General features: G+C 51.0%; 1 protein-coding gene across 1 annotated transcript in view; it reads left to right on the top strand.

Moving 5' to 3' along the window:
- The window catches only part of SLC7A5 (solute carrier family 7 member 5), a 38224-nt gene extending 14114 nt beyond the window's left edge, over nucleotides 1-24110 (top strand). Inside the window, exons 2-10 of the mRNA XM_086469374.1 lie at nucleotides 30-155; nucleotides 12415-12520; nucleotides 13252-13296; nucleotides 14674-14797; nucleotides 15863-15966; nucleotides 16727-16823; nucleotides 17180-17329; nucleotides 18469-18646; nucleotides 20493-24110. Of these exons, the coding sequence (XP_086325500.1) occupies nucleotides 30-155; nucleotides 12415-12520; nucleotides 13252-13296; nucleotides 14674-14797; nucleotides 15863-15966; nucleotides 16727-16823; nucleotides 17180-17329; nucleotides 18469-18646; nucleotides 20493-20548 (986 nt within the window). The 3' untranslated portion in view covers nucleotides 20549-24110. The remainder of the gene's footprint in view (nucleotides 1-29; nucleotides 156-12414; nucleotides 12521-13251; nucleotides 13297-14673; nucleotides 14798-15862; nucleotides 15967-16726; nucleotides 16824-17179; nucleotides 17330-18468; nucleotides 18647-20492) is intronic.
- The last annotated feature ends 472 nt before the right edge of the window (nucleotides 24111-24582 follow it).

The raw sequence follows: 24582 nt of genomic DNA, 5'->3' as shown, positions 1-24582 counted from the left end.
AGGTGTCTCTCCTTGTCCGTTTCCCTTAGTGCTCCTCACAGCAGTGAACTGTTACAGCGTGAAAGCTGCTACTCGTGTTCAGGATGCCTTTGCTGCGGCAAAACTGCTGGCGCTGGCCCTGATCATCATTCTTGGCTTCGTGCAGCTTGCAAAGGGTGAGTATGTTTCCTTTTTTCTTTGGAAAGCAGTGTGCGCTTAAAGCAGAATCGGGGAATTAAGGATAAAGCCCCCAAGAGTCCTAACCCAAGCATTTCAGAGCTAGCAGAAGTGCTTCACATCTTTCGTTCTCTTGGCGTGCCTGGGTGGTATTTCCAGCTCATGCATTGCAAAGGGCTGAGTGCATTTTATTTGCTGAAGTTATGCTGGATTTCGTGCTACTGGAAGCCAGCATGTACCACCCAAGGGCTTTTCCCCTTAACGCAGTCCCTGTGCGGCCTCTCCCTTTGAGATTGCAGAGCTGCCAAGTCTACAGGGAATGAAAATTTCAGTGCTACAGCTCTTGGAAGTCTTTTCTCTAACTGGTGGCTGGTCGTGGCCGTTTGTTAGTAGAGAAGTATCTACCTGTGCCAACTAACCCCTGGTAATTTTTGTTCTTGCACAAACTGCCCCTCTACGTTTCCCTTCTTCCTGCTTCAGGTACGGCACAGCTTGGTTGAGTCCGTGGGGTCACCCAGGGATGCCTGGCTCGGGCAAGGCTGCCGAAACCACGTGATGAACTGTGATATTAGGGCTCTCAGCTGACACTAGCGCGCATGTCTGTCAACTGATATCCAAAGAAGAAGATAAGAATGGGAAGATAAAGCAAATTTTCTGGTGGTTTTGCTTGTTTTCTTCAGGCAGACTTAAAATCCTCTCAAACCTAGGGAGATCTTTTGTTCCCAACCCATCTGATTAAGTAATCCACACAGATGGGCTTTACTGTGTGCTGTTTTGTGTGAGTTTTGTGAAAATAAGCTTTCTTAGGGAACAGTACAGGCCCTCTTGTTAAATGTGGATAAAAGTCTATAGATGGTCCCGCCTGTTGCTGTACTGGGAAGTGTGTGTGTGTGTGTGTTTGTGTGTGCACGTGGGTCTTTTTAATTCAGCTATGGGAGCCAGTGCTGTCTTTGCAAAATTTCTTGCTTTATCAGAGGTTTTATTTTCTTCCAGCTCAGTGCCTGCGCTCAACAGGAACATTGTTTGAGGCTTATCACAAAATATACCTCCTTCCTCTTCACAACTGCCCAGGCTGCTCTGCTGAACTTTTTTTTTTTTCTCTGTTAGAAGGAAAAGGATAAGTAAACATAAATCTCTGTTGGTTCTTTAACATTTTACCGATAAAAGGTCTTCACGATTGTTTTTTGCTTGCAGGTAATAATCTTAATTTGCTTCTTCAGAATCACCTTCCTTCTTTCTGTACTGTTCTTTTGGGGAAGGTGAATCACTTTCTGCCCTGGTTCCTCAGGTATAAATATATGATCTTTCCATTGACTTGTATCTGTAACCAATAAGAGATTTCAGGCTTGGGTACAAAAACACCCGTCCTGTACTCTTGTGTCTCAGAAGCTTTTTACCTCCTGTGAAGCCTGTTACAGTTTCAAGTTTTTGGTAGGTCTGGGGAGGGACAGCTGTGACTCGTGTGCATCTTGCAGTACAGCTCGTTTCACGTGACATTTAGTTTCCTGCTAAACCACCCGGCTGCTTCAGACGGAGCGAAAGGTGACAAGATTAGAAGCAGTGGTTAAATGATAACATCTGAAGGCAAAGACCTTTTCTTCCTGTCTGTGCACACAACGCTCAATGTAAAGCAAACTGGATCAGAGTGGGAACCTTGGGATCTACAGAGGATGCTCCTCACAAAGCCCACGTTTACGCTTTGGCCAAAGTGCCACACTGCCGTCTGTCTGAGTTCCTATTTTACAACATACTCTCTGGGATTCTGCCTGTGGTCTAACATGAATTTTATTAATCTCCTTATGGAAGTTGCAAGCTCTCTGGTAAGTCCTTAAGAATGTGCAGGCTCCTTTTATATGCCCTCCCTTAGCTTCCACATATATTTTGCAACTTTCTCAACTTTCCTTTAAGTCATGCCAGATAACTTGATGCTTTTAGGTAGCAGGGATACATCAGGAAGCTGTCTTCTTTTTTTCCTTCTTTTTTTCTTCAAGGAAAGCATGCTAGCGTCATTTAAAGCATACTGAAAATGGGAGAACGCTGCACTGTCCTCCATCTTCGTTGGGACAAGAAATGATGGGTGCAAGTTGTGAGGCAAGGGAAATTTAAATTAGCCGTTAGAAAAACACTTTAGACTGTAATGCCGAGCTGGAGCAGATGGTCCAGGGAGGCTGTCTCCCTGGAGATTTACGAGAACAGGTTAATCAACGCCTCTGGGGGATGTTTTAAGCGAGTGGAACCTGCCGTGGAACAGGGGGACAGACCTGGTGCCCCTGGAAGCCGCCGTGTCTGAGCTCTCTGGGGCTGCGTTGCTGCGGGACTGAGCTGCTGGATCTTCTCCAGGCGAAATACTACAGACTCAGGCTTTTAAAGCGCTGACGCTTTTAAATGGGTGGCTTTTTCCTAAAAGCCTGTTTAACCTCCGAGTAGGTGGGTGATGCTGGGTCCCCTACATGACCACGGTGCTGTGCCTTTCCTGCTCCTCTCTGTGCCCTTGTTTTCTGCTGTACCCCTTCCAACGCTCTTTGGACAAAGAGGACTCTTACGCTACCAGCTCAGTAAATTCAGTCCCAAGCCGGCAGCTATTGCTGGGGTGAAATCCACGCCAGGTCGGTTTGTGTGGGGCTGCAGTTTCAGCGGTGAAGGGACTGTGTGTTCCCGTGACACGCCGGGTAGTGCCTGAGCAGTGCTGATTAACTCGCTTTAGTGGTTCCTGTCCCATCGCTGGTTTGTGTTTACAGTATCCATAAACAGAGAAGAGGAGCAATGCCACAGTTTCTTGCTCAAATGTGGAAACTTCTGAGACTTCACAGAAGTATGTCTTTCTCTGTAGTGACCTCCCGCCTTCAGCTTTTGGCTTTTGGTCTTTTTGTCCGTTCATTGGATATTTTCATTATTTTCAGAAAAGCAGTAACATCTCAAGACAAAGAAATATGTGGCAATATTACCACACAGAAAATAGCATTTCCGTGTGATCTTTCTGTAGACAGCTGGTTTACATCACTTCTTTCATGCTGCTTCAAAAGGAGAGTAGAAGTTGGTTTCCTACTTAGCCTTTCAACTGCTTGAAAGTTTGAGTCAGTATAGCTGACCCGTTTGGGATGCAGTTATTTTACTAATACAAAAGTCACCCTTTTGAAAGCCTTTGTGGGGCTAGAGTTGTGTTGCTTTAAAAGTTTAGTGTCCTGGACTTGGTGTATTGGTGTGTAAAACCTTATATATGGACCCCCAACTGTAGAGCCCACCAGTCTGTAGGACTTAAATAGTACAAGTAACTTGTAGCACAGACAGAATCAGAATTTTTTCATTCCAGTGTTATAAAAACTGGGCTTATTTCTGGTCCTGCTGTTTTACCAGCTCTCACAAATTTACCTTCTCTCCAGCCGCCTATGGTCATTTTTTGGTCATATTCTTCACCTGATGAGTGGGATGCCTGGGACTAGATCGTGCAGCCAGTTGGGACAGTGGCTCTGCAGATTTAAGGGATCTTTTCTGCCCTGGGTGTGACACAGAGGTCTGTGGTTAGGTGTGCAGCTGTGCCCTTCAATCCCCTTCACCCTGCATCTCCCAGTGCCTTAAAAACTAACTTAGGCATGAAATGGTCAACAAAAAATGTGCTAATCTTTAAGGACACACTCATGCTTTTTACACGCGAGGAAATTCAGGAAAGGTTTGGATGTCAAAAAAATTCTAAGAAAACATATCCCAGAGATGTTTCAGATGTATTCCCTTTCTGTTGTTGATGTCCTAGGGTTTCTTAAATGTTTATCTGCCCTCGGGCAGCTCCAGCAGCGAGGTGCCGTTCCTGGCTGCTGCGCGTTTGGGGAGTGCTGCAGTGCTGGGCTCCAGCCCTCGCTGCGATTCCTCACCAGCAGTTCTGCTTGGGAAAAAAAAAAAAAAAAGGGCATTTGGGACTTAGGGAAATAGAATTTAACACTCGTTTCATGGAATTATTGTTATTGAACTCATTGTCCCTTTTCCTTCTTTAATGCCTGATTTCTGATTTTAAATTTCTCGTCTTGGGTGCCTCGAGTGCCTGTTGGATGGCAGCAGCATTATTCTCTCAAACTTCCTTCACTTGGCAGAGTGGCGTCTGCTGAACGAGCACGGGGTGAAATAAGGACAAAGTAGGCAGGTTTAACTCCAGACATTTTCTGTGGAAAAATCAGACTAGGCAGAGAGTTTTGGTTTTAATCTTGTTTTTTCTTTAAATAGATGCGTACGTTACGAGCCAGCACTGGCACCCCCCACCCCAGTATCATTTGTTCTTCATAAAAAGGTATTTAGAGGTGTAGTTGTGGCTGGTGAGTTCTGAACTCAACACGGGAGGGTTTCTGAAAGTAGCAAAACAAAGATTCAGACCTTCAGTCATTAACGTGTCTAGCGTGTCTGTGAAGCCTCATGAAAATATTATCTAAGTCCTGCAGGTGCAAGGGGACATCTCGGTGCTGTGGGCGTGTGGGCACAGCTGGGTACTGCTTTCATTTATCAGATCCCTTTGCCTTTTGCCCTTTAGATCTCTCCCTTTTTCTGTCAGGGTTATTTTGCTAGTTCCCTGTCCAAACTTTTTTTCTTTGCCTTTTTCTTCTGAAAACTTTGCCTTTTTCTTCTGAAAAATCCTGTGATTAAGAAAGACCTGAGGGAGCGAAAGTTTACTCACTCTCCCTTTCCTCCCAGATTTTCTTCTCTGCTGCCAGTGGCAACGTCAGTTGAATGTCCCAAAAAAGCCCCTTGAGCCAGATCTGGAGTGAGACTGGGGGCCGAGCAGATGAGCTCTGCGAGCAGCAAAGGCGAGGACACAGCTGTGAGCCTGGGGAGGGCAGCGCTGCTCGTGGCAGGAAAACTTGATTTCGTGGCCGGTAATTAAAATCTCAGGCTCCCTCAGGTCTCAAAGCACAATGGCACAGAGATACGAAGAGAAAACAAGAGTGATCTTTGTCCGAATACTCTTGGGTTTGCACCTACATTTAGTCCCGCTTGGCCATCCAGAGCTGAATGAGCACACGGCATAGAAATCTGCCCCAAGTTTTCCTTTGGTCCGGTCTCACCTCTTGTGTCCGTAGGGTGAACCTGAGAATCAGCAGGTCGGTGTTTAGGAGTTTGTTTTTAACTGTTTGGGGTTTTTTTTCCCCATTTCCTGCCACATCAGTCGTGACCTGCTGTTTTGCTAACTGAGGGTAGGTGCAGCGATGCCTTTGTGCTCGCTGCGTGTTGTACTCAGCAGCGTAGCTGTTGCACTGGCATCCGTGCCCGGAGGGACCAGCTCACCCAAGGGACTGGCTCCAGGACACAACCTGGGACAGGAGAATCAGCTGATGGTGGAGCTGTAGGTGTCTGAGATGAGTTTGGAGCCCAAAGCCAAACCAGATGGGTTCACACCCAACCAGCCCGTGTCCAACTCGCACTGTAGATCCTCTTTGGCAGAGAAGAGGGAAAACCTATGGGTAATAAACATCCCTCAAGCTTGGAGTGTGTCCCTGCAAGTTGGGGCTGAGGCTCTTACACAAAAGATTGCAAGGAAAGCGTGCCCTGCAGCTGCCCGTGCTGTTTCTTGTTAGGCTGGCATTCAGAAATGCCACTAGAACACGATTTTCCAGCAGTAAGCTTTGAAGGGAAGCCATTGTGCGTCCCTTACTCACCTTCTTGTCCCCAGAGCACATGGAGAGTGGAGGACTGTACTGAAGGAAAGCATGAACAAGGAAGCTGGGAAAGCTGCCAGCACCCTGCACCTCCAAATCACATCAACCGCATGTTGGAGATTAATCGGGCGTCTTAGCGCCGGAGGGTTGATGCAACACAATTATGTTTTACGGGCCTCTCGCTCTCTGATCTTTGATTTCTTTTCCAGCCAAAGGTGGATGCAAATGCTGAGGCCAGGTGGGCATGGCAGCTTAGCGTGCTAGGCAGCTGGCTCGCTCTGGTTTGGAGTGAGCAGCAGTTCATTTCTGCTCAGACAATTTTTTTTCTTGCCCTCTCTGCCCAGAAAATTTTTGGCAATTATAGATTCAAGGACAGAGTTCAGGCTGCTGGGGCTTTTGCGTTTTACGAGCGCAAAGTTGCCTGTCCAAAGATAAATAAAAATGCATTTAAGAACAACAACAACAACAAAAGGCCAAACACAGCAGCGATGGGTCAGTGACCTGTGCTGCTTGTTCCGATCACTGTGAGCTGGAGTGGCTCCGTATGCTCGTGCTGGAAGCTCGGCCTTTAGCGATGGTCTGAACTGTTGGTTGTTTTGCGTTGCTTTTGGAGGCTCATCGCTGCTGCCTTAACTCTGCAGAGTGGGAATGTGCCTTGACAGCTGAAAAGCTGCTTTTATCCAGGGAGTTGTGGATTGTTGCTCATCTTCAGTGTCCTCCATGAACAGCCAAACGCTAAAGCTGCATCAAGGTAGGTGCCTTGCGTCGGAGGCTGAGGAACGCATCTCGGGCTTGCCGCAGGGGACCCTGCTCCCCACTGGTGTGGCTTTTAAGGCAGCTGACATGAGAGGCTCTGCTGGCTTCTCGTTTTTCCAAGTGCAGCTATCCCAGCAATGCAGACGTACTTAACTAGAGAGCAGCTAATGCTTTGGTATTTGCTTCTTTGCATCTCTGTCTGGACCACCTCTCTGTGTCTCCCTGAGGTCTTTGCTTGCAGCAGAAGCCGTCGTTCGTGCCTAAGGTGCCTCAGTGCAGTCGAGAGCTCTGTGTGTGCTTTTGCCTGCATTTTATACTGATCCTTTCCCACGGCTGAAATAAAGGGCCTGTGGTGCTAGAGGTGTGGGTGACAGGCAGGAGGATCTGCCCTCCCCAAATGTCCTCGGCTGTCCTGCGCAGTGGCAGGTTGGCGCCGGGTAGTCCCTCCAGAGCCTCGTCAGGTGGCGCATTCTTGTTTGTCACTCTCGATCACAAGTTTCTGTGGATGTGGATTGAACCTGTTGTGCAGATATGAAAAGGAAAAAAAAAAAAACCCACCAAGCTTATGGAAGTGGCTGGAATCCCACTGGGTGGTTTGCTTTGGCTTTGCACCTCGCTGTTAGGCTGCCCAGGTAGGGACAGACAAGGGGGCGTTTAGGAAACACCTTCCCACGCTGTGCTGAGGATCAAAGGGACCCTGTTCGTGCCGGGTCTCTGCGCTGCCTCTCTGCTTTCTGGCTCACGGAGGAGGCATTTTGCGTGTGTGCGTTGCTCCAGGGCTCACGCTGCTGCTTCTGGGGCTGCTTCTTTATTTCTCATCAGCAAACGTTATGCTGGCAGGCACGGAGGCTGTGAAAAGCCAGAGGTGTTTGCTCGGGGCGAGGAGGGTCGAAGGTGTTTTTTTGGTGCTATTGGCAGGATGCAGAGGAGGTGGGAAAGGTTAACAAAACACTGTCTGGCCCAAGTAGCGTCCTGGTGGGCCATTGAGAAAGGAGGAGTTGTGAAGCTTGAGTAGTGTGCGGGGGGGGGGGGAGTGAATCCAGGAGCCCAGACCCTCGGCTTCACCCTGGAGAAGACATTTTCAGACCCGTAAACTCGTCTGCTACAGGACCCAAGTTTAACAGCTGCTGTTCAAGAGTGCTTAATGCAAAGCTGTCTGCAGAGCGGCAGCGATCAGAGAGGAGCAAAGAGGTGATGGGGCTCCCGGGCGTGCGTTTCCCGGGGAGCCCCGAGCTGCCAAAGAGATGCTCTCCTAACCCTGGCCCCTGCGCGTTTCTCGCCGTCTTGTTTTTCTGGCTCAGTCAATTGAACCCTCGCTGCTTTTTTCAGGAAATGGCTCAACAGCTAGGTGGATCTTCTCCGCTGGGGTTTTTCGTATATACAACACATTTCTCCCTGGCTCGATTTCTTCCACGAGCAAGACGCGCTGAGGGCTCCCCCTTCCCTTGCCGAGCGCTCTAGATGACCGCGTTCCCTCTCCTCGCTGTTTCGGCAAGTTAAAAATATTTAATTATCATTAAATGCTTTCTGCAGGAGAAGATTGCTGCGCTGTTAAAACCGGAATGGACATGACTGGGGAGCAAATGAGCGTTTTCAAAGAAAGGGTCTGAACACGCAGCGCATGGACCCGAAATAGGTCCTTCCCGCAGAAAGGCCCCAGGTGACCCATCGCTTGCCGGCGCAATTACCAGAGTCTTGGCAGCTGGCAAGATCAGCAAATGGGGTTTATGTCAGAGCTTGTTACCTTAATTTGGTTAATTGTAGAGCAGAGTGCGGTTGAACAGCCAGTTCAAACCAGGTTTCAGATCGCCAGGGTGCGGGGCAGGGCATTGCCTAGAGAGCAGCCAGGGCTGCGTGAGCTGGGGAGGACGGGGGAGCCGGCAGGGTGGGCAGAGCACAGCTTTGCCCGGGATCCTTTTGCTCCGTGGGAGCAGTCGAGGCCGTGCTTGGCAGCCTCACCTGTAGGTTTGTAACCCTTGGTTGGCTCCAAAGTCTGCAGTTCAAACCTCTGAAGTCCGGAGGCTCCAATTGCACGTTCAGGCTTGAAAGACGCAGGGTGTCTGAGGTTCATCCCTCCGTTTTGAACAGCAGGTCCTAATGAGCATTTGTATGAGAGGAAGGAGATAAGAATGGCCATGCTGGACCATGCACCCAGCATCCCCAGTGTCCAGATGGGGCCGATAGCCACCAAGGGGTAAGTGCAAGAACAGGGGGGACACGCGGTGCTTCCTGGACGCTTTCGTAGCCTCCAGTGCACCTCTGAGTCTTCTGCACCAGAGGAGGTGTCTTTGTGTGATGGACTTCTCTTTCAAGGACCTGTCTAATGACTGTTTGAACCTCTAATTGGCGGGGGGCTGCTAACGAGGTCAGGAACAGTCAGAGCTCACCCGCTGTGTCTGGGATGCCTTTCTGGCACCACCGCTGGAGCTCGGCTTTTTTGCCCCAAGACACATAATGGGGTGCCAGTTATGTCTGTAAAGGCGTCACTGGCAGGCACGTATTACTACCTTTCTGGTGATCCGCTGGCTGGCAGGGTGGGACAGAGCTTTGGGGTGACAGTGGGAGAGGACAGCTGCTCCGCTGGGATGTGATCTCCGGGGCGTGCTTGTTAAGGAGCCCAGGCTCTTCTCTTGCAGCCAGGAAGAGATAAAGCATGGCAGAAGCAAACACCGTGGCAAAGGGGCATCATGTGGACACCTGAGAATATCAGCTTGTCCCCTTGGGGTAGAAAGAGATTGATCTCAGCTTGTCTGGTTATTTAATCATGTTCTGACATGTTGCTAAATCCATTTTACCGTGGGAGCATAGAGATGTGAAGTTTAGCAACTCGCTGCAAGTTTTGGAGAGCTACAACTCTTGCTAGGGGTGAGGCAGGGAGAGGACAGCAAGGTGTCAGCTCCTCAAGTGTTGAGGAGGAACAAAAAGCCCCTTCCTTCCTAGGTAGTCTCCTCTCCTGGCTGCCTCCACGCTGACTTGCCACTCCTTTGCCAGTAGCCGCATTTCGGTTCTTCAGCGATGGGTTAGGTGTGTGCCGCGGCGGGTGCGAGGAAGAGCTGTGCGAGTAATGAGTCATGTCCCACCCATCCATCCCTCCGTCCGTGTCCCCCCCCCCCCGCCCACCCACAGTGTAATGAAATGCCAGGCTTTGGTTTAATTTCTTAATTAAACCCCAGGCCGCCTTTCCTTGCTCGGTGTCCTGGAGGGCAGGAATCCTGACACGCAGCCAAAGCATCTGTACAGCCCAGCAGGCCACCGAATCGGGCTTGGACCCTTCCTTGCCCACAGGCTGAAGATGCCTGTGATTCCCAAGTGGGTGGCGCATCCTGAATCCAGGCATGTGGTTTTGGGCTGGGGACCACCAATGCTCTCCTCCTCTCCTGACCAGCTGGGAGCTCAGCGCTGCCTCGGCGTCACCGGCACACGGTTTCTGTTTGGGGTTTGGGAGGGCACATAGCGAAACCCGTAGGTGTCTCAGGAAAAGCAACATTTGGCCTGAGAGCTTTTGCCTGTGATGGACAGAAGGAGGCTTTTGGTGGAAGCTGGTGTCCAGTTGTGGGCAAGAAATGGAGGTGTGAGCCCGTGGCGTGGTGCAGCTTGTGCCCTGGCGTCTCCTGGATCGGAGCGTCCTTCTGACGTGGTAAAGGTGGTGATCCCTGGGTCCAGATGGGAGCTGGGATCCTGGCAGAGCACGAGCAGACCTTTAAGAGATGTCCCAAGGGGTGTTTGAAACGCCTGGGGAGCTCTCCTGCTCGCCTGTGTGCGGTTCCAGAAGCCAGTCACAGTCCCTGCTAACAAAAAGTGTATCTTACTCCCATAACAAAAGACCTGGAAAGAACCAGACTGGTGGTTATCTAGGAGGGGCAAAAAAGAAACTCGGGAAAGCTGAGCTGGAGGGATCCTGCAGAATGCGATACCGTGCACACCCACCTCCTGCTCAGCCTTTTTATTCACAGCGAGGCCGGGGCATTAATGCTAAATTAAGATTAGGTGACTGAACCTATAAGCCAGGAATTAAGGTTAAAGTCGCAGCGTTCTATCAGTCTCTTTGCATTTCCTGGCTTTCCTGTGACACTTGGATGTACACGTTCTAACCTCACTTTTTAAAAACAACGGGTGTGTTTTGCTCAGGGGGTTCGCTGGCTGAAGGGGCATTGAATACAAGCGGCCTACCCCAAGAAGAGACCTTCCTAGTGCAAGGAGCTGCTGGGAGAGAGGGACATGGCAACACCTGTGGAGAACCGCAATCTGCAGTGGGATCTGGACAACTCGAGCCTTGGAAAACTGCTGTTTCCCAGACCTCTTTGCCCAGTGCATGTGCTGCTGCTGTCATCTCGGCTCTTTCGCAGCTCACAGCCACAGCATCCCCTTGCAAATGGGATGGCAACCGAGCAGGGAAGAAGGGAGCTGGTTTTCTGGGTGGTTTTGTGAGCAGAGAGTATTTTGGACGCTGTGTTAGGGAATAACTTTTTGCCCTGCTTAGGACTCAGCAGGAGCAGGACAGGAGAAAGGAGGTGAAGGGGAGCGAGCAATGCCTAGGAAAGGATGGGGATAGAGCTGGAGGGTCCGGTACAGAGGGTGAAAGACAAGATGTAGCTCTCCCGCGTGCTCAGGGCGGCTCTGTGTCACTGGCACAGATTTGGAGCGGTCCCTTGCGAAGCCCCATGAGTGAAAGATGGACAGACTGATAGTGCTGTTGGGAAAAATCCCCCTTTCCCACCATTTGAAAGATCAGTGTGAGGCGTTCAAAGTGGCTTTTGGTGGCATAGGGGAGTGAAAGTTTCCAGCGTGAGGTGGGAAGAGAGGCCATCCAGAGGAAGAATGCCTGGTGTATTCGCATCCCTCTCCTTTCCCCAGACGCACGTTGTGCTAAGAGACGAAGGGTTAAGCTCCAGGCCCTGCTGACTGCCATGTGATGCAGTTGCTGGGGCGATTAGTAAAGATCTGTGCCCTAAGAGGAATCACATGGGCTTCCACAGGGCTCCCTGGGTGCAAACGTGCCCTGCCGAATCCTGCCTCGCTCCCTGCTTCCTTCCTCACCGAGGGGAGCGCTGGGTCCGGGGAGGGGAGCGTGGCTTCGCCATCCCAGGCTGCACAGAAGCTCTACATCAAAAGGCAAGGAACAAAACAACTGCAGAGCGTTTTAAAGGAAAATAAATAAACCCTTGGCTGCTCCAGGAGAGTTCTTACCCAAGGTACAATCGAGTCGTCTATTTATGGCTTTTCAATTCAAAAGCAGATACATAACAGGAACTTTTGATAGTCAAGCCCTAAAGAAGCTAACTGGTGATATTCAGGCCCCAAAGAACCTGACTTCCCACAATCAAAGGGACTGCCGTAACGCTCTGCTTTGTCAGGTGGCTGGTGGGACTAGAGGAAATCCTGGGTTTCTGCTTTATTGGGTGGCTGGTGGACGTGGAGGAAATCCTGGGGTTTTATCGAATGAAAGCAGCTTTCAGTTGAGAGGACAATGTGACAATATCTGTTTGCATAGATTCTTCCAGCAGGAAGGCCCACGGAATGTTTTCTTCGCAGGGTGGTATCTGGGAGATTACCTTGGTGATAGCACATTGCAGTGTGAGAAAGTTTGTGAGGGCTCAGTAGCGGCCAGTTGCTCGAGACAAGTGTATTTGGGGCTGATTATTCGGTGTGTTACTCAGGATGAATTAAGCACTGTAAAACTGGAGGAATCGGCCCATTAGCAATACATGCCCGTGCTCTCTAGCATAACCCAAAACACATCAGCATGATAACGAAGCGTCCCAAGAACAGCTTTTGCCTCCAGGTTGCTTCGTTTCACTGCCCACAAAGGCCCTTGAGGTTCACAGTCCATCTGCATCGATCCTTTCATGGTTTTGTTTTCCTGCAGGTGATGTGACAAACCTGACTCCTGAGCACTCCTTCAAAGGCACAAAAACAGACGTGGGGAACATCGTGTTAGCTTTGTACAGCGGTCTCTTTGCCTATGGAGGATGGTAAGGTGCAGCCCTCTTGTCTTTTCTCGGCGCTAAATACTGTAGTCTGTTCCTTTTGTCCTCGGATTGTGTTTGCAGGAAGAGTGTGGTCCAGGACTTTCCGTCTTCCTTGTAACCAGGGCAACAAGGCAGATGCTGTGGGTTTGCCTAGTGATGTTAACAGTCGTGCTTCCCACCCCGTTCCCAGCCAGGACACAGAAGCCCAAAGAAGTGGAGGTGATCCTGGGGTTTAGAAGCAGCAGCAGATGGCGGGTGATGAGGCACCTTGGTGCTTGGTGCGCTAAGAGGAAGCAGCAGGGTGGATTTGGCTAGCAGAAGAGCTACACGCCAGCAGATTACTTTGAGCACCAAAATGAAACTCCTGGAGGGCTTCTTTATCAGACCCTTGGAGCACTTGTAAGCCCAAGGAGCCTGCTCAGTTTGCTGTGAAAACAGGCCAGCTGCAGCCATCCTTGTCGCCTGGAGGGGCGGTCCTGCCGCTCGTGGGTCCAGCTCTTCACCTGCAATCGCCTGTCCACCCGCAAGGAAGCTGGCAGTGTGGTGTGCTAGACCCCCAGCACCATCCAGGTTTTGTGCTGGAGGTCTTGGGCCAGGCGTCAGCCATCATAAGTTTTACCACAGGCGTCGGTCTCTATACCCCTCCTGAAATTCCCCTGCAGATGAGTAAAGTGAAGGGCTTTGTTTGTTCCATGGACTAACCAGAATTAACCACTGTTCTTCTTAAATTACAGGAATTACTTGAATTTTGTTACAGAAGAGATGATAAATCCCTACAGGTAAGTGTGTGTCCAGTAGTGACTTCCCTGGGAAGACAACCTGTTGTTCTCAGGAAGCACTGTCCTCATGTCTGTGACAGGGGTTGCCAATCAGCCCAGGAGCCAAGGTCTTTGTCTGGGGATCTAGAAAATGAGATGAATTAATGGCATTGTTCCTCCCTCGAATAGGGGACGGGGAATAATAATCTCTGTATGAGGAGGGCTGTTGCTTACACTGCTTTCCTGTACTGCTAGTATTATCAGTGTTGTTGGAAAGTCCTGCTTCCTTGGCATGGCACCTCTCTGAGTTACAGGCGAGGAAGAAGCACTCACGGCTTTGTTACTGTCTTGTATAAACTCCCACAAGAGTCTTTGTGCGTACATATGTTTGTCATGTGCTTTTCCTGTTCTGTTGAGCAATAGCCGCTCTCTGCCCTGCTCGTGCCTTTCAGGGTTATGCAGGGGGTCTGGTGAGATGAGGGTGGGCCGCCCCGCAGCAGGACATCGCTGATAAAATCATTTGTGCTCATGGGGAAGGTGCCGATGAGGCACTGTCGATGCGAGCTTCAGGGTCACTTGTGCGAGAACCCGTTCCTGCCTGACCCTGGCAGTGATTAGCGCCTGCTGGGAAGCATAAGATTTGATACGCCCTTTCCTTGACAAACACGGTTATAAAAAGGTTCTCGCCGTTTGCAATTGTTTTCGTGTCTTCTGAATGCAGTCACGGTATTTGACTCTTTCCTCCCGTGGCTTTGAGCTCTACCAGACCAATTACACGTGGCATCAAGCAGGGTTTCCTTTTTTCAGTTTCCGTTCGCAAATGAAGTTAGACTACTGGGAAAGGGCGATTTCTACCAACGCGGCCTTGTCTTTACGGACCCACTCAGGCTGCGTCTGAACTCATTTTCTCCGAGTTTCGTCAGGCCAGCCACCTGCGCTCAGTTAGAGCCTAAAAACTGCCCGCTACAGCCCTGATCTTCCCGTCTCCCACAAGAAACCCACCAGCACAAATGCTTCTCCTTTGTCCAGAAGAGAACACATGTGCTAATGCCCCTGGCTAGCAAGAGACACAGGGAGTTAATTTTCATTAATTGCCTTTGCAGTGATCTTGGATTACTGCTTGCCCAGACAGCCAGTGTCTTTCCATGCAAAAAGTCCCTTCTGCCATAATCCTTCCCTCTACATCTGTCAGCCCCCAGGCTGCTCCCGTGGGAGCATCTTCTCCTCTCCCAGGGGAGCAGCGTGTGGCTGGGAAACTGGACATGCCAAGGAAGAGCGGAACGGCTCGAGCCAACTTGAAGGGCGCGCAGGAGGGCTGCCGCCTGAGCCACCGATCCCTGGCATCGACAGCTCTCTCTGACCCGCAGCGCTCCATTACAATTTGTGTTTTCTTCCTAGAAACCTGCCCCTGGCTATCATCATCTCGCTACCTGTAGTCACTTTGGTTTATGTGCTGACGAACTTGGCTTACTTCACGACCCTGTCGACGGAACAGATGCTGACATCCGAAGCGGTGGCTGTGGTAAGATGGGTGCATTTCTGACGTGACTCACCTGTTTTCCAGGGCTGGTTAAATCAGACTCACAATCTCTGCATGCATCTCCTAGCTTGTTCCAGGCTGGTCGTGGCTGCTTACAAAGAAAGCTGATGTTTGACGGGGATAAAGAGCAACTGTGATGGGAGCAGGGAAGAACAGTGGGGATTAATCACAGGCAATAGTAAGGGTGGGCAGTCGGTTAGCGCTGCTCTGAGTTTGTAAATATGCAAGGTTGCTGCTGGCCTCATGACTCCTCATCAGTTACCAGAGCATGATATTTATGGGAAAAGGTCATTCAGTCAATACTGATCTAGATTGTTCTCTCTCTCTGTATCTTCCTTGTTTGAATTAAGAGAGGAAAATAATGCTTCTGTTAATGAAAACGCCGTTGCGGTCAGAAATCCTGGTTGCTTCAGAAGTGAGAAGCGTGGTATGACCTTGCAGACTGTGGCCAGGATTGTTCAGGGCTTCAAGGGGAATCTCCCAGTCCAGGCTAAGTTGGTCTGGGTCATTCAGGTGACAGTGCTCCATCCTTCGGGTTAGCACCAAGCCCTGGCTCCAGCCTAGGCGGTGCCGAGTTGTTGGAGGTGCCGGCTCTAGCGCTCTCCAAACCACTCTAATAGCGGTGGCGTAAAACTGGAGCGAAGCAGCGCGGGGTCAATTTGTGACTGATAGAAAACTGCAGCTCCGGGTCACTGCCTTTCTAAGGGGCTGTGGCCTAGCTCCTTACTCAGCACTTGGCAATAGCTGCGTGTCTGAATCTCCTCGCAGTTTCCATTTAATCTTGAACTTTTGGATAGCCATTCTGAGAAACGTTGTGTCCTGACTCCGGGGGGAAGGGCTTGCCGATGTTTTTTTTTCCACAATTCCGCAACATGGTTTTTCAGGAAGGAGGAGCAGAAAATGGCAACGTGGAAAACTCCGTAACGGCTTCAGCCCTAAGCCATGTCATTTGTCCAGATTTCTACAAATACTAAGTCTTCGTAGGCAGCTGTGAGTTCTTCTGGACGTTCTGGGTGTGAAATGTCTGTCTTGTTGCCCCCCATTTAGGATTTTGGGAACTATCACCTTGGCGTCATGTCCTGGATCATACCCGTCTTTGTTGGCTTATCGTGCTTTGGATCCGTTAATGGATCTCTCTTCACTTCTTCCCGGTAGGTTTCTTGCTCAATTTTGTGGTTTTTGTTTACAAGCCTTTTTGTTTGGAGTTGTCCTCCAAAGAGTGGCTGTGGGTAGACACAGAGTCTAAAGGGTCTGGACACCATGTGGGGAATGCAGAAAAAAAGTCCAAGACTTTAAAACCATATCCAGTTTAAAGGAAACCCTTTCAGTGGTCTTAGTCGTCTGTTCCTCAGGCAAAGTCCTGTTGAAGTTATTAGGACATAAACAAACGCAGGCTTGGGACTCAGTGATGTTGCCTGAGAAAGTGGCTTTAATGAAAAGCAGAAACTTATGAAACTTCAGGTTTCATAAGAGAATCCCTCCAGAAAGGGGAGAAAGGACGGGGCAGGATGGGGAGTGGATGGTTCCAGCTCTGACACACATCTCCCCGGTCATCTTAGGAAAGTCCCTTAACTGCTCTCTCTGGAAAGAAGGATATAAATACAGCTTTTGTTGCATTCTTTGTCCATCTCCAGCCTTCCTTCTAAGAGAGGGACTTTCCACTGTGGACGTACAGAACACCCCGTGCTGGGGTCTGACCCTGGAGGGCTCCACTCCTGAACCAGTGGCTGGCAAAAGGGCACGGCTGGCATCATGCGAGGCACCGCTATGTGCCTGGGTGTTTCAGTCTTGCTCTCTCAGCGCTGTCTAGGCTGAGCTTGGGCCGTCCCCACTTGTTTTGGACTGAAGGCAAACCCCAGCCCGGGGCTGAAGGTTGCAGAGGCGATAACTGCTCTGTCTCCCCCACCTCAGGCTGTTCTTCGTGGGATCCCGAGAAGGACACTTGCCTTCAATCCTGTCTATGATTCACCCCAGGCTTCTCACTCCCGTGCCGTCCCTCATCTTTACGGTAAGCCCCTGGGTCTGTGGCGATGAGCATCACCCTGGTATTGAGAAACGGCTCGGGGGTAGGATCCCATCAGAGAGGCTGGAGGGGGGCCACTTGGGCACCACCTCCAGGCACAGCCATTCCTGCGTGCACCTACAGGAGAGGGTTGACCCTTCTCCTTCTCGTCGTATCCTCATATTGCGCTTCTGTTTTGAAATCACGCCAGGCACCAATTGAAAACAGCTTAAATAGGTAAAAAATAATCAACGTGATTCTTTTCCTGGCAGATAGTTCTCCTAAAATACGTGTGTTCAGTGCTGTAACGTACGTGGTTTTGCCTGCTCCCTTTGCTAATGGCTTTGTTTTTCTGGGTGCAGTGCGTCATGACCCTGCTCTATGCCTTCTCCAACAACATTTTCTCCGTCATCAACTTCTTCAGCTTCTTCAACTGGCTCTGCGTGGCCCTGGCCATCATCGGCATGATGTGGCTGCGTTACAAGAAGCCAGAGCTGGAAAGACCCATCAAGGTGAGAACAGTGTGGTGGTAACTGCGTGGTGGGTCCTCCCCGAGTCCCTCCTCAGTGCCAAAGGTTCCGCAAGTACGGCCGCCCGTCCCGCGCGGAAGAGGGACTGGGATTGCCAACGGACAGGGGAGATGTTGTGTTGTAGCTAGTGCAGGTGTCCCTGCCGCACGGAGATCTGCTGAATGCGAATCGGTGGTGCAGGGGGATGAAGAGCTGCCGTGGCCATGGGGACATCAGAGTGAAGGAGGCTCTGGGTGTCAGCGATGGGAGGTGTTTCTGGTGGAGCAGCCCTGTGGGAAGCTCTCACAGACTACCATATTCCCCAGGACAAATCACAGGCTGTGAAACACTCTGTACCATCGTGGAATTCACTTAAAATAGTTTTTTAATAAAGCGGACGAACCCACGCTCGCGGAGATGAGAACTTTGTTCGCTGTGTCCTTGGCCAGCTTGGCAGCACCGTGTCCCATCTGGGAGGAGGCCAAGATCGTGTCAGCCACAAGCATGTCTGCCTTCCTTAAAGGCATGTTTCTCCCTCGTTCCCCAGCACGCTCGGGTCTCTGCCAGACAACAGGCAGCCAGAGGGAAACAGACTCACAGACTTGTACCACTGCCTTCCCAAAGTAATTCTTTGCAGGGTGTTTCCTTTGTTTTGGGGGTTTTTCTTCGAAAAGCTGGGCTGCTCTCAGCTGCTCAGAGCAGCGTAGCCCAGTCCCCTGAGGAATGGCCGTGAGGATGCCGTGGTTTGTGCTGCTGCGGCCTTAGGTGCTGTTGGTACGGGTGCTTTTCATGAGGCCTCGTTCAATTGGGGTCAAAGAAAGGGTGCTGAGGGAGGCTCGTGGCTCTTGGCAAGCCACCACTCCGTGCTTTGTTTTCCTGGTTTTACAGGTACGTGTTAGGTGTTTGCCTATGTCTGTTTTCTCCAGGATTGATGAAGAGCACTGCCTAAATCGGTGCCTTCCCCGTGGCGGTTCGAGGTCACGGTCCCCTTGTTCAGAGCGCTGGGACAGCCGGCAGCACCGTCCTCGTGGGGGTCCGTGGTGGAACACGAACTCCTGCCCTCCCTCCCCGGGCTGTACAGCGTCCAGTGTGCCCTGTTCCCCTGATACCACGTCTAACCTGTTCTTTGGGTCCTTGTTTAGGTGAACATCTGCCTGCCCATTTTCTTCATCCTGGCCTGCTTGTTCCTCATTGCTGTTTCCTTCTGGATGACGCCGACGGAGTGCGCGATTGGCTTTGCCATCATCTTCAGCGGGATCCCTGTTTACTTCTTCGGGGTCTGGTGGCAAAACAAGCCCAAGTGGGTTCTCCAAGGCATCTGTAAGTATTACCAGTGAAGAGCAAGGGTGCAGCCTTGGCTTTTCCTCCAAAAATAGCAGCTTCCCAGCAAGCATGCTGCAGCTGGTAGCACTGGCTCTCCTTCGAGGAGTGGAGGCTTCCAATGTCTTGGCTGTGATCAGTTTTTGTTTAAGGGTAACAAGTTTTAACCTGATGATGACCTTATCTACCAAGCACCCGAAACGCACCCTGACTTGCGATAATTCCAAAGTTTGGGCCAAATACCACGTTGGTTTTTTTAATCCTGGCAAACAGGTGATTGTTACGCAGCGGCGGGCAGTTCGCTGAGCACGTTGCTGCCTTTTTTCTGCCTGCGGTAAAAGCACAGGGTCAAGCCTCTGGTCAGCAGAGAATCCCTTCCTAGTGGTGTAGGAAGGGAAAAGTAGTAACAGCATCACAGTCCGAGCACAGTTGGCCTCAGTTTGACTGCTGAAAATTCGTAATTAGTCCCAATCCATCGCTTAGCCAGCGCTAACGTTTCTGATCCGGTCAAAGCTCTCCTCGGCATCAAAATGTGGCAGCAGAGCAGGAGGAGGGGAAAATCCCCTGGATGTTTTCTCTTACGAGGTTTATTTTTAAGGTGTCTTTGTATAAGGCTTTCCAACAGCTGACCCTACACCACGGTGTGTTTTGAAGGGATGGAGAGGCTGCGCTTGGCACACGTAACCTCTGTCTGAACAACCGAATCAAGAAAGTCAGTCTGTGTTGTCCAAGTAACTAAACTCTACCATCTGCCTCCCAGGTCTCGTACGACAGGCTGACCTAGAAAAGCAGACAAGTAGGAATGCCCAGCCGTAGCTGGATGCCTCTTATGAAGTAGGAAAAAGCTTTCAGCAGTGCTCAGCATTTGTTATTCTTCCCCCTGCCATCCCCTCACACGCACACACACACACACTTGCTTTTTTTATTCTGAGTGTTAGGCTCAGTTCCTGGAAAAGCCATTTTTGCAGTGCCTGTGCGGCAAATTACCATATTAATTGTTTTCCACCACCCAAGGCTTGTAAAGAAAATATTCTGGGAACACAGAATGATGATCCTGCAAACGTCCGGTTAGAAACATCCGAGCTGTAACCACGTGTGTCTGTTCATAGGTCGCAGAGAATTCCATCACCTCCAACTGATCTCAGTTTCACTTGGTGTGTATTTAGAATTAGTGTTAGCTTCACCTGGCGAGACGATCTCGCCATCTCCAAACGCCTAGCGAAGCAGCAGAAGGCACGGGTGTGTTGGATACTGGCCACCAAAACTAACAGGGGGGGAAAAAAATAAAGTGTTTATTTTTAGTTTAGCACCTTTCCTGTGCAAACTTGCGCCTGAAATGCTTCCTTTGCTCTTGCTCCGTGCAAGGCAGTGGACTCTGCCGTGTGTTCAGTCTGCTGAGCTGGTTTTCTCCTGGTTACTCCAGCCGTTAAAGAAGCTGTGGGCACACACAGCCGAGGTTTCCAAAACCAGAACTAAAAGCACTGGCTCGTATTTTTTATGCCTGCTATTGTGCATTTTATTCCTGCTGTTGTGCCCGACTCAGTTTTGGCTGCTTGCAGTCCTGGCATCCAAACGTGACCGTATCACCGTGCCGTGAGACACTGGCGTCAGGAGGTACCGGAGCCCCTCTCGGGGCAGCGCAGGAGCAAAGCAGCAGTGAGTGGGTGCGAGCAGAGAGTAGCCCATGGCTCGTTTGCTCTCAAGCCCTAAATTGTGCTTGGACTAATCCTGCTCAGAACCACGGTGGGGAGGCCGATGGGTCGCCCTTTTGAGGCAGAGCGTCGTGAACCGATGATGTATGTTGGGCCCCTGCGTGCGATCTCTGACTTGGCTTTCTTCCCCGCAGTCTCTGCAACAGTCCTGTGCCAGAAGCTGATGGAGGTGGTTCCACAAGAATCGTAAGCAGGAGAAGCAGGGACGTTCGGCTCGAGGAAACGCACAATATTATTTTAAGACGACACAAGGAGAAAATGCCCCTGATCCCTCATAAACGAAACCTTGGCACTGGAGCACCCCGTCGGAGCTGCTTCGCGTCTGACACCGTGTCCCCGGCTCTGCCTTGCCTCCCCCGGCGCCACCCTTTAGCCTGGCAGATGAGTAACCCTGCGATGAGAAGTTCTTGGTATGAAGTGGGCCAGGAGGAGGAATTCCTGCCGGCAGCTTCAAGGGGTCCTGCCCGTCCGGCAGCAGCGAGTCCGATCAGCATCTCTGTGTGTGTGCGTGTGTGATAGCGAGGGCTGTCCTTCAGTTCTGCGTAGGCTTCCTCGGGGTGGGTCTGGGATCCCCCCGATGACGGCAGATCTGCTCGTGAGCCCGGTTTGAGTGTTGCCAGCCGTACAGATGTGCCTGGGGCTGGGGCTGGGACTGTCACAGAGCCGCAGGGTGGTCCTGAGCCTGGCCCGCCTGCCTTTCCTGGTCTAGGCGGGGGGTGGTTGGGAAGCAAAAAGTTGGCTCATGTTGGCTCACGTGCTCACACACACACACACACACACACACACAAACTCCTACCAAAATACGTGCTGCTGGATGCTTTGGACTCTGTCCACTGGCAGTGACTTCGGTGAGACAAGGCAGAGCAGAATCCGTGTCAGAGAAACGATGCGGGGAGGCCTCGTCTGACCTGCATTGCGTTCCCGACTACAGCCCTTGGGCTTCTCTGCCGCTGTCTGGCATTTAACTCTCAGTTCCAAGCCATCTCCCTGCTCTTGAGCCGGTCCTCTGGGATGCTGGTCACCAGAATGCCCATCCCGTGGCCCTGTGAATTAGCACTGGGGCAGGCGCAGGCCTGAGGGTGGAGTTCCTCCTGAGAAACCCAGGGAAATTAGCAGCAGGCTAAGTCCTCGGCTTGCTCACTCCATGGCTTTTCGTAGATAGGCTCCCATCCAGCCTGGGGTGAGCAACATCATGCTCTCCAAACGGCCCTGTTCGTCGCCCACAGCGTGATTCATGTTTGCCCCTAAACCGTTTGCAAAGAGAAAATGAGGGTGGGATTCCCTTGGCTCGTTCCCTGGGGTGGATCTTGGCATTGCCTGTCGCCGTGCCCCTTCGTCATGCTCGTGTCTCCTCTAGAAGGTGCGGTGGAGATGGGACCAGCTGAGGGTGTAGAAAGGGGCAGGTGTCCCCGGATGGCTGGAGCTTGGCTTTAATCTGGGGCTGCTGTAGATGGTCTGTTTTGCTCTGAGAAGCAGGACCTGGAGGGGCCTGGTCCTCCTTCGTGCAAAACTGCGGCATCGGGTTTGGCTCGGTGGGGTGCCCTCACCAACATCCTCCCGTTGAGGGAGTGGTCTTTGAGCATGAAGCACAACCCGCCTGTGAAACCTTTTGCTGTTGTGGGTGGTGCAGCCCCATCCCCTGAGCCCACCCAAAATTCCTCAAGTTCCCAAGTAGTCGACACTGTCCTCTTAGGAACGTGTTGCTTTGTTTGCTCAAAAGCATCACCTTTTCAGCAAAACTGCGGTCTTGAACCACTTGCTCCTTACGCTTCTGCACTCGAGGTGATAGTCAGCTGGAAACCAAAAGCCTCTTCTCCCCACAGGGGAGCTGCTTCAGTCTCTGTTACGGATCTGCTTGTGCTCGTGCTTTGTGCAAAGGGGTCGCTGAACTATTTTTTTTTTCTCCGCAATGTTTTTGTAAACCAAGCTGTTTGGAAGCCAGGATCCTCCCAAGAGCTAATGCTCTTGAGTGGATTCCCCTCGTAGCGTATTTTGGATGAAAAGGCATTAAGGACACCAACGGTACTAGCTCATGCTTTGTCCTTTTAAGAAGTTTTTTAGCGAAAAAGAGTTGTGTCATAGCAGGTGGCAGCTTCTGCTCAAGCGTCCGTGCCCATGCCCGTGGCTACGTCAACGCGCGTCTCCGCGCAGCTCGGCTATTGCTTCGCCCACCCCGTGGCTTTGCCTTGAGGCAGGGCAGGAGGAATAGGTGAGACAATCACCGCGCTGAAAACCTTTGCTGTCGGGGAGATCCCCCGGCCGGCTCAGGTGCCTCTTCACAGGGGTTAGCGTTGAGCTCTCCTGGAGCCGAGTGAACCTCCGGAGAGTCGCAGCTGGTTTGGGTGTATATCTACAGTACAGAAGAACCCCAAGTTTCTGGCCAGGGCCTGGCTGTTGGGGGGCCTACATGCAATGAATTGGAGCATCTCAGATCCAGCGCCTGCGGAGAGGCATTTGCATAAACAAGGTCTTGAACCGTCAAACTTCACTCAGTTTTCGGAATCCTCTTCCAGCTGAAGGCCGAGATGTTTTTGGCAGGGTAGTGATGGGAAATCACTGCTTATGCCGGACGTGATTCATGGAGAGAGGACCTCAGTCTCTCACCTTCCACTCGATCTGCAGGGTTTGGGGCTGTGATGGTCTCAGGGCCGTCGTCCCGCAGGGCCTGGGTTCAGCGTAGGGGCTCTCAGTGCTGACACATACCAGCAGAATAACTTGGGATGCAAAGGAAAGGGATCTTCAGCTCTCAGCCACCTCAGCCCAGTGTAAATGAGCACTCAGGTCCAGTCCCCAGAGAGCTCAGAAGTGGGTCCAGATCTCCCAGAGGCGGTGGGGGCTGCTTGGTTTGGACACATCTTTAAGCAGGTTTCATCGGTGATGAAGACCATCACTACACAATATCCTCTTGGTGAACCTTTCACACTGGTTTTAAAGAGATGTCACACCGAGAAATATTTTTTTATTAATTGACTGATCTTAATTAAATCCTTAACTCGCTTGCTTGCTCTTTATGAATCTTCATGATGTTTCACTTGCTGCTAAAGATCTTTCTCTTGTACTAACCTGCTGGCTCTGGCGTTGATACCCAACGTTTCACGGTGATCTCGCCAGCGTCTCCCTGGCAATAGAGGTATAGGAAGAAACTGAACCAGGTACCAGCACAGAATGACAAAACCATTGCATTCGCTCAGCCACAGCTCACATCTCAAAGTTTACCTTCCAAAAACCTGATTTCTTTTATCCCTGATTCATTGACCCCGGTAGTTCCCCTCCACCAGAGCTTGGTGACATGGCTGTAAGAGGCTGGGTTATTTTCTCCTGGAAGTGAGGGAGATAATGAGTGAGGGGGTAAAACTGAATTTAATTTAATAAAGAAAACACCACAAAGTAACTTCTCCAATGGGTGGAACTGCTGCTGACAAACAGCATCTGCTGTCCAGCGCGACGGCTCGTAACAGACTCGGTGTCTGCTGCCCTCAGGGGCTTGCTGTGTTCAGCCGCGGTTTAGTATGGAAAAAGAGGGAATACATCCCTGTGGAAGACCTCCTTGCTGCTTGTTTTCCTCAAATGTGGAATGAGATGTGTCACGGAGGGTGCGGGGCGCAACAGAGACTTCACAGAAAGTTTCTCATCCTTCCCAGCACTGGATGTGGGATTTTTCTGTTCTTTCTCTGTTTGCTTCTGCTCCTTTGAGCCTCTGCTCGGTCGACCCACCAAGGGAGATAAACCCTTCCCGCAAAGGACACGTACAACCACAGTGCCCGTGAGTTTGCTTTCCTCAACAGTAGCTGCAGTTCAAGGAGGCACCGCGTGAATCCATTTCATATGATTCTCGTACAGCCGGAGCGGTCCTGTCTGGAGTCACAGACTCATTGTGGTTGGAAAAGACCTTTAAGATCGTCGAGTCCAGCCGCGGAGCTGCGGCTGCGTGGTTCTGCAAGCGAGGGCTGTGCCCCAGGAGTCCCTTGGTCCTTGTGCTGAACCCCCCCTTTCAGTTATTGCTCTTCTGAGCTCGTTTTTTCTGTATTTAGCCTCCCAGGCAGTCAGTTGTTAGGGGCGCTCGGAGAGCAGCATCCCGCAGGGATTGCTAAACAGTAGGGCAGGGGCTTGTGTGTCCTTACCCGTTGGGTTCCTCTTTCTAAATGAGAAGCTTCTTCCCAACGGAGAGAGGAACCAGCCCTGCAGAATGCTCCTGGTCAAAAATGGGGGGGATTTAGGTCATCC

Source organism: Leptosomus discolor, chromosome 8 (genome assembly GCF_034619465.1).
Source record: "Leptosomus discolor isolate bLepDis1 chromosome 8, bLepDis1.hap2, whole genome shotgun sequence".
NCBI lineage: Eukaryota > Metazoa > Chordata > Aves > Leptosomiformes > Leptosomidae > Leptosomus > Leptosomus discolor.
Note: the sequence above shows the minus strand (reverse complement) of the source record. Positions and strands in the feature narration are given on the sequence as shown.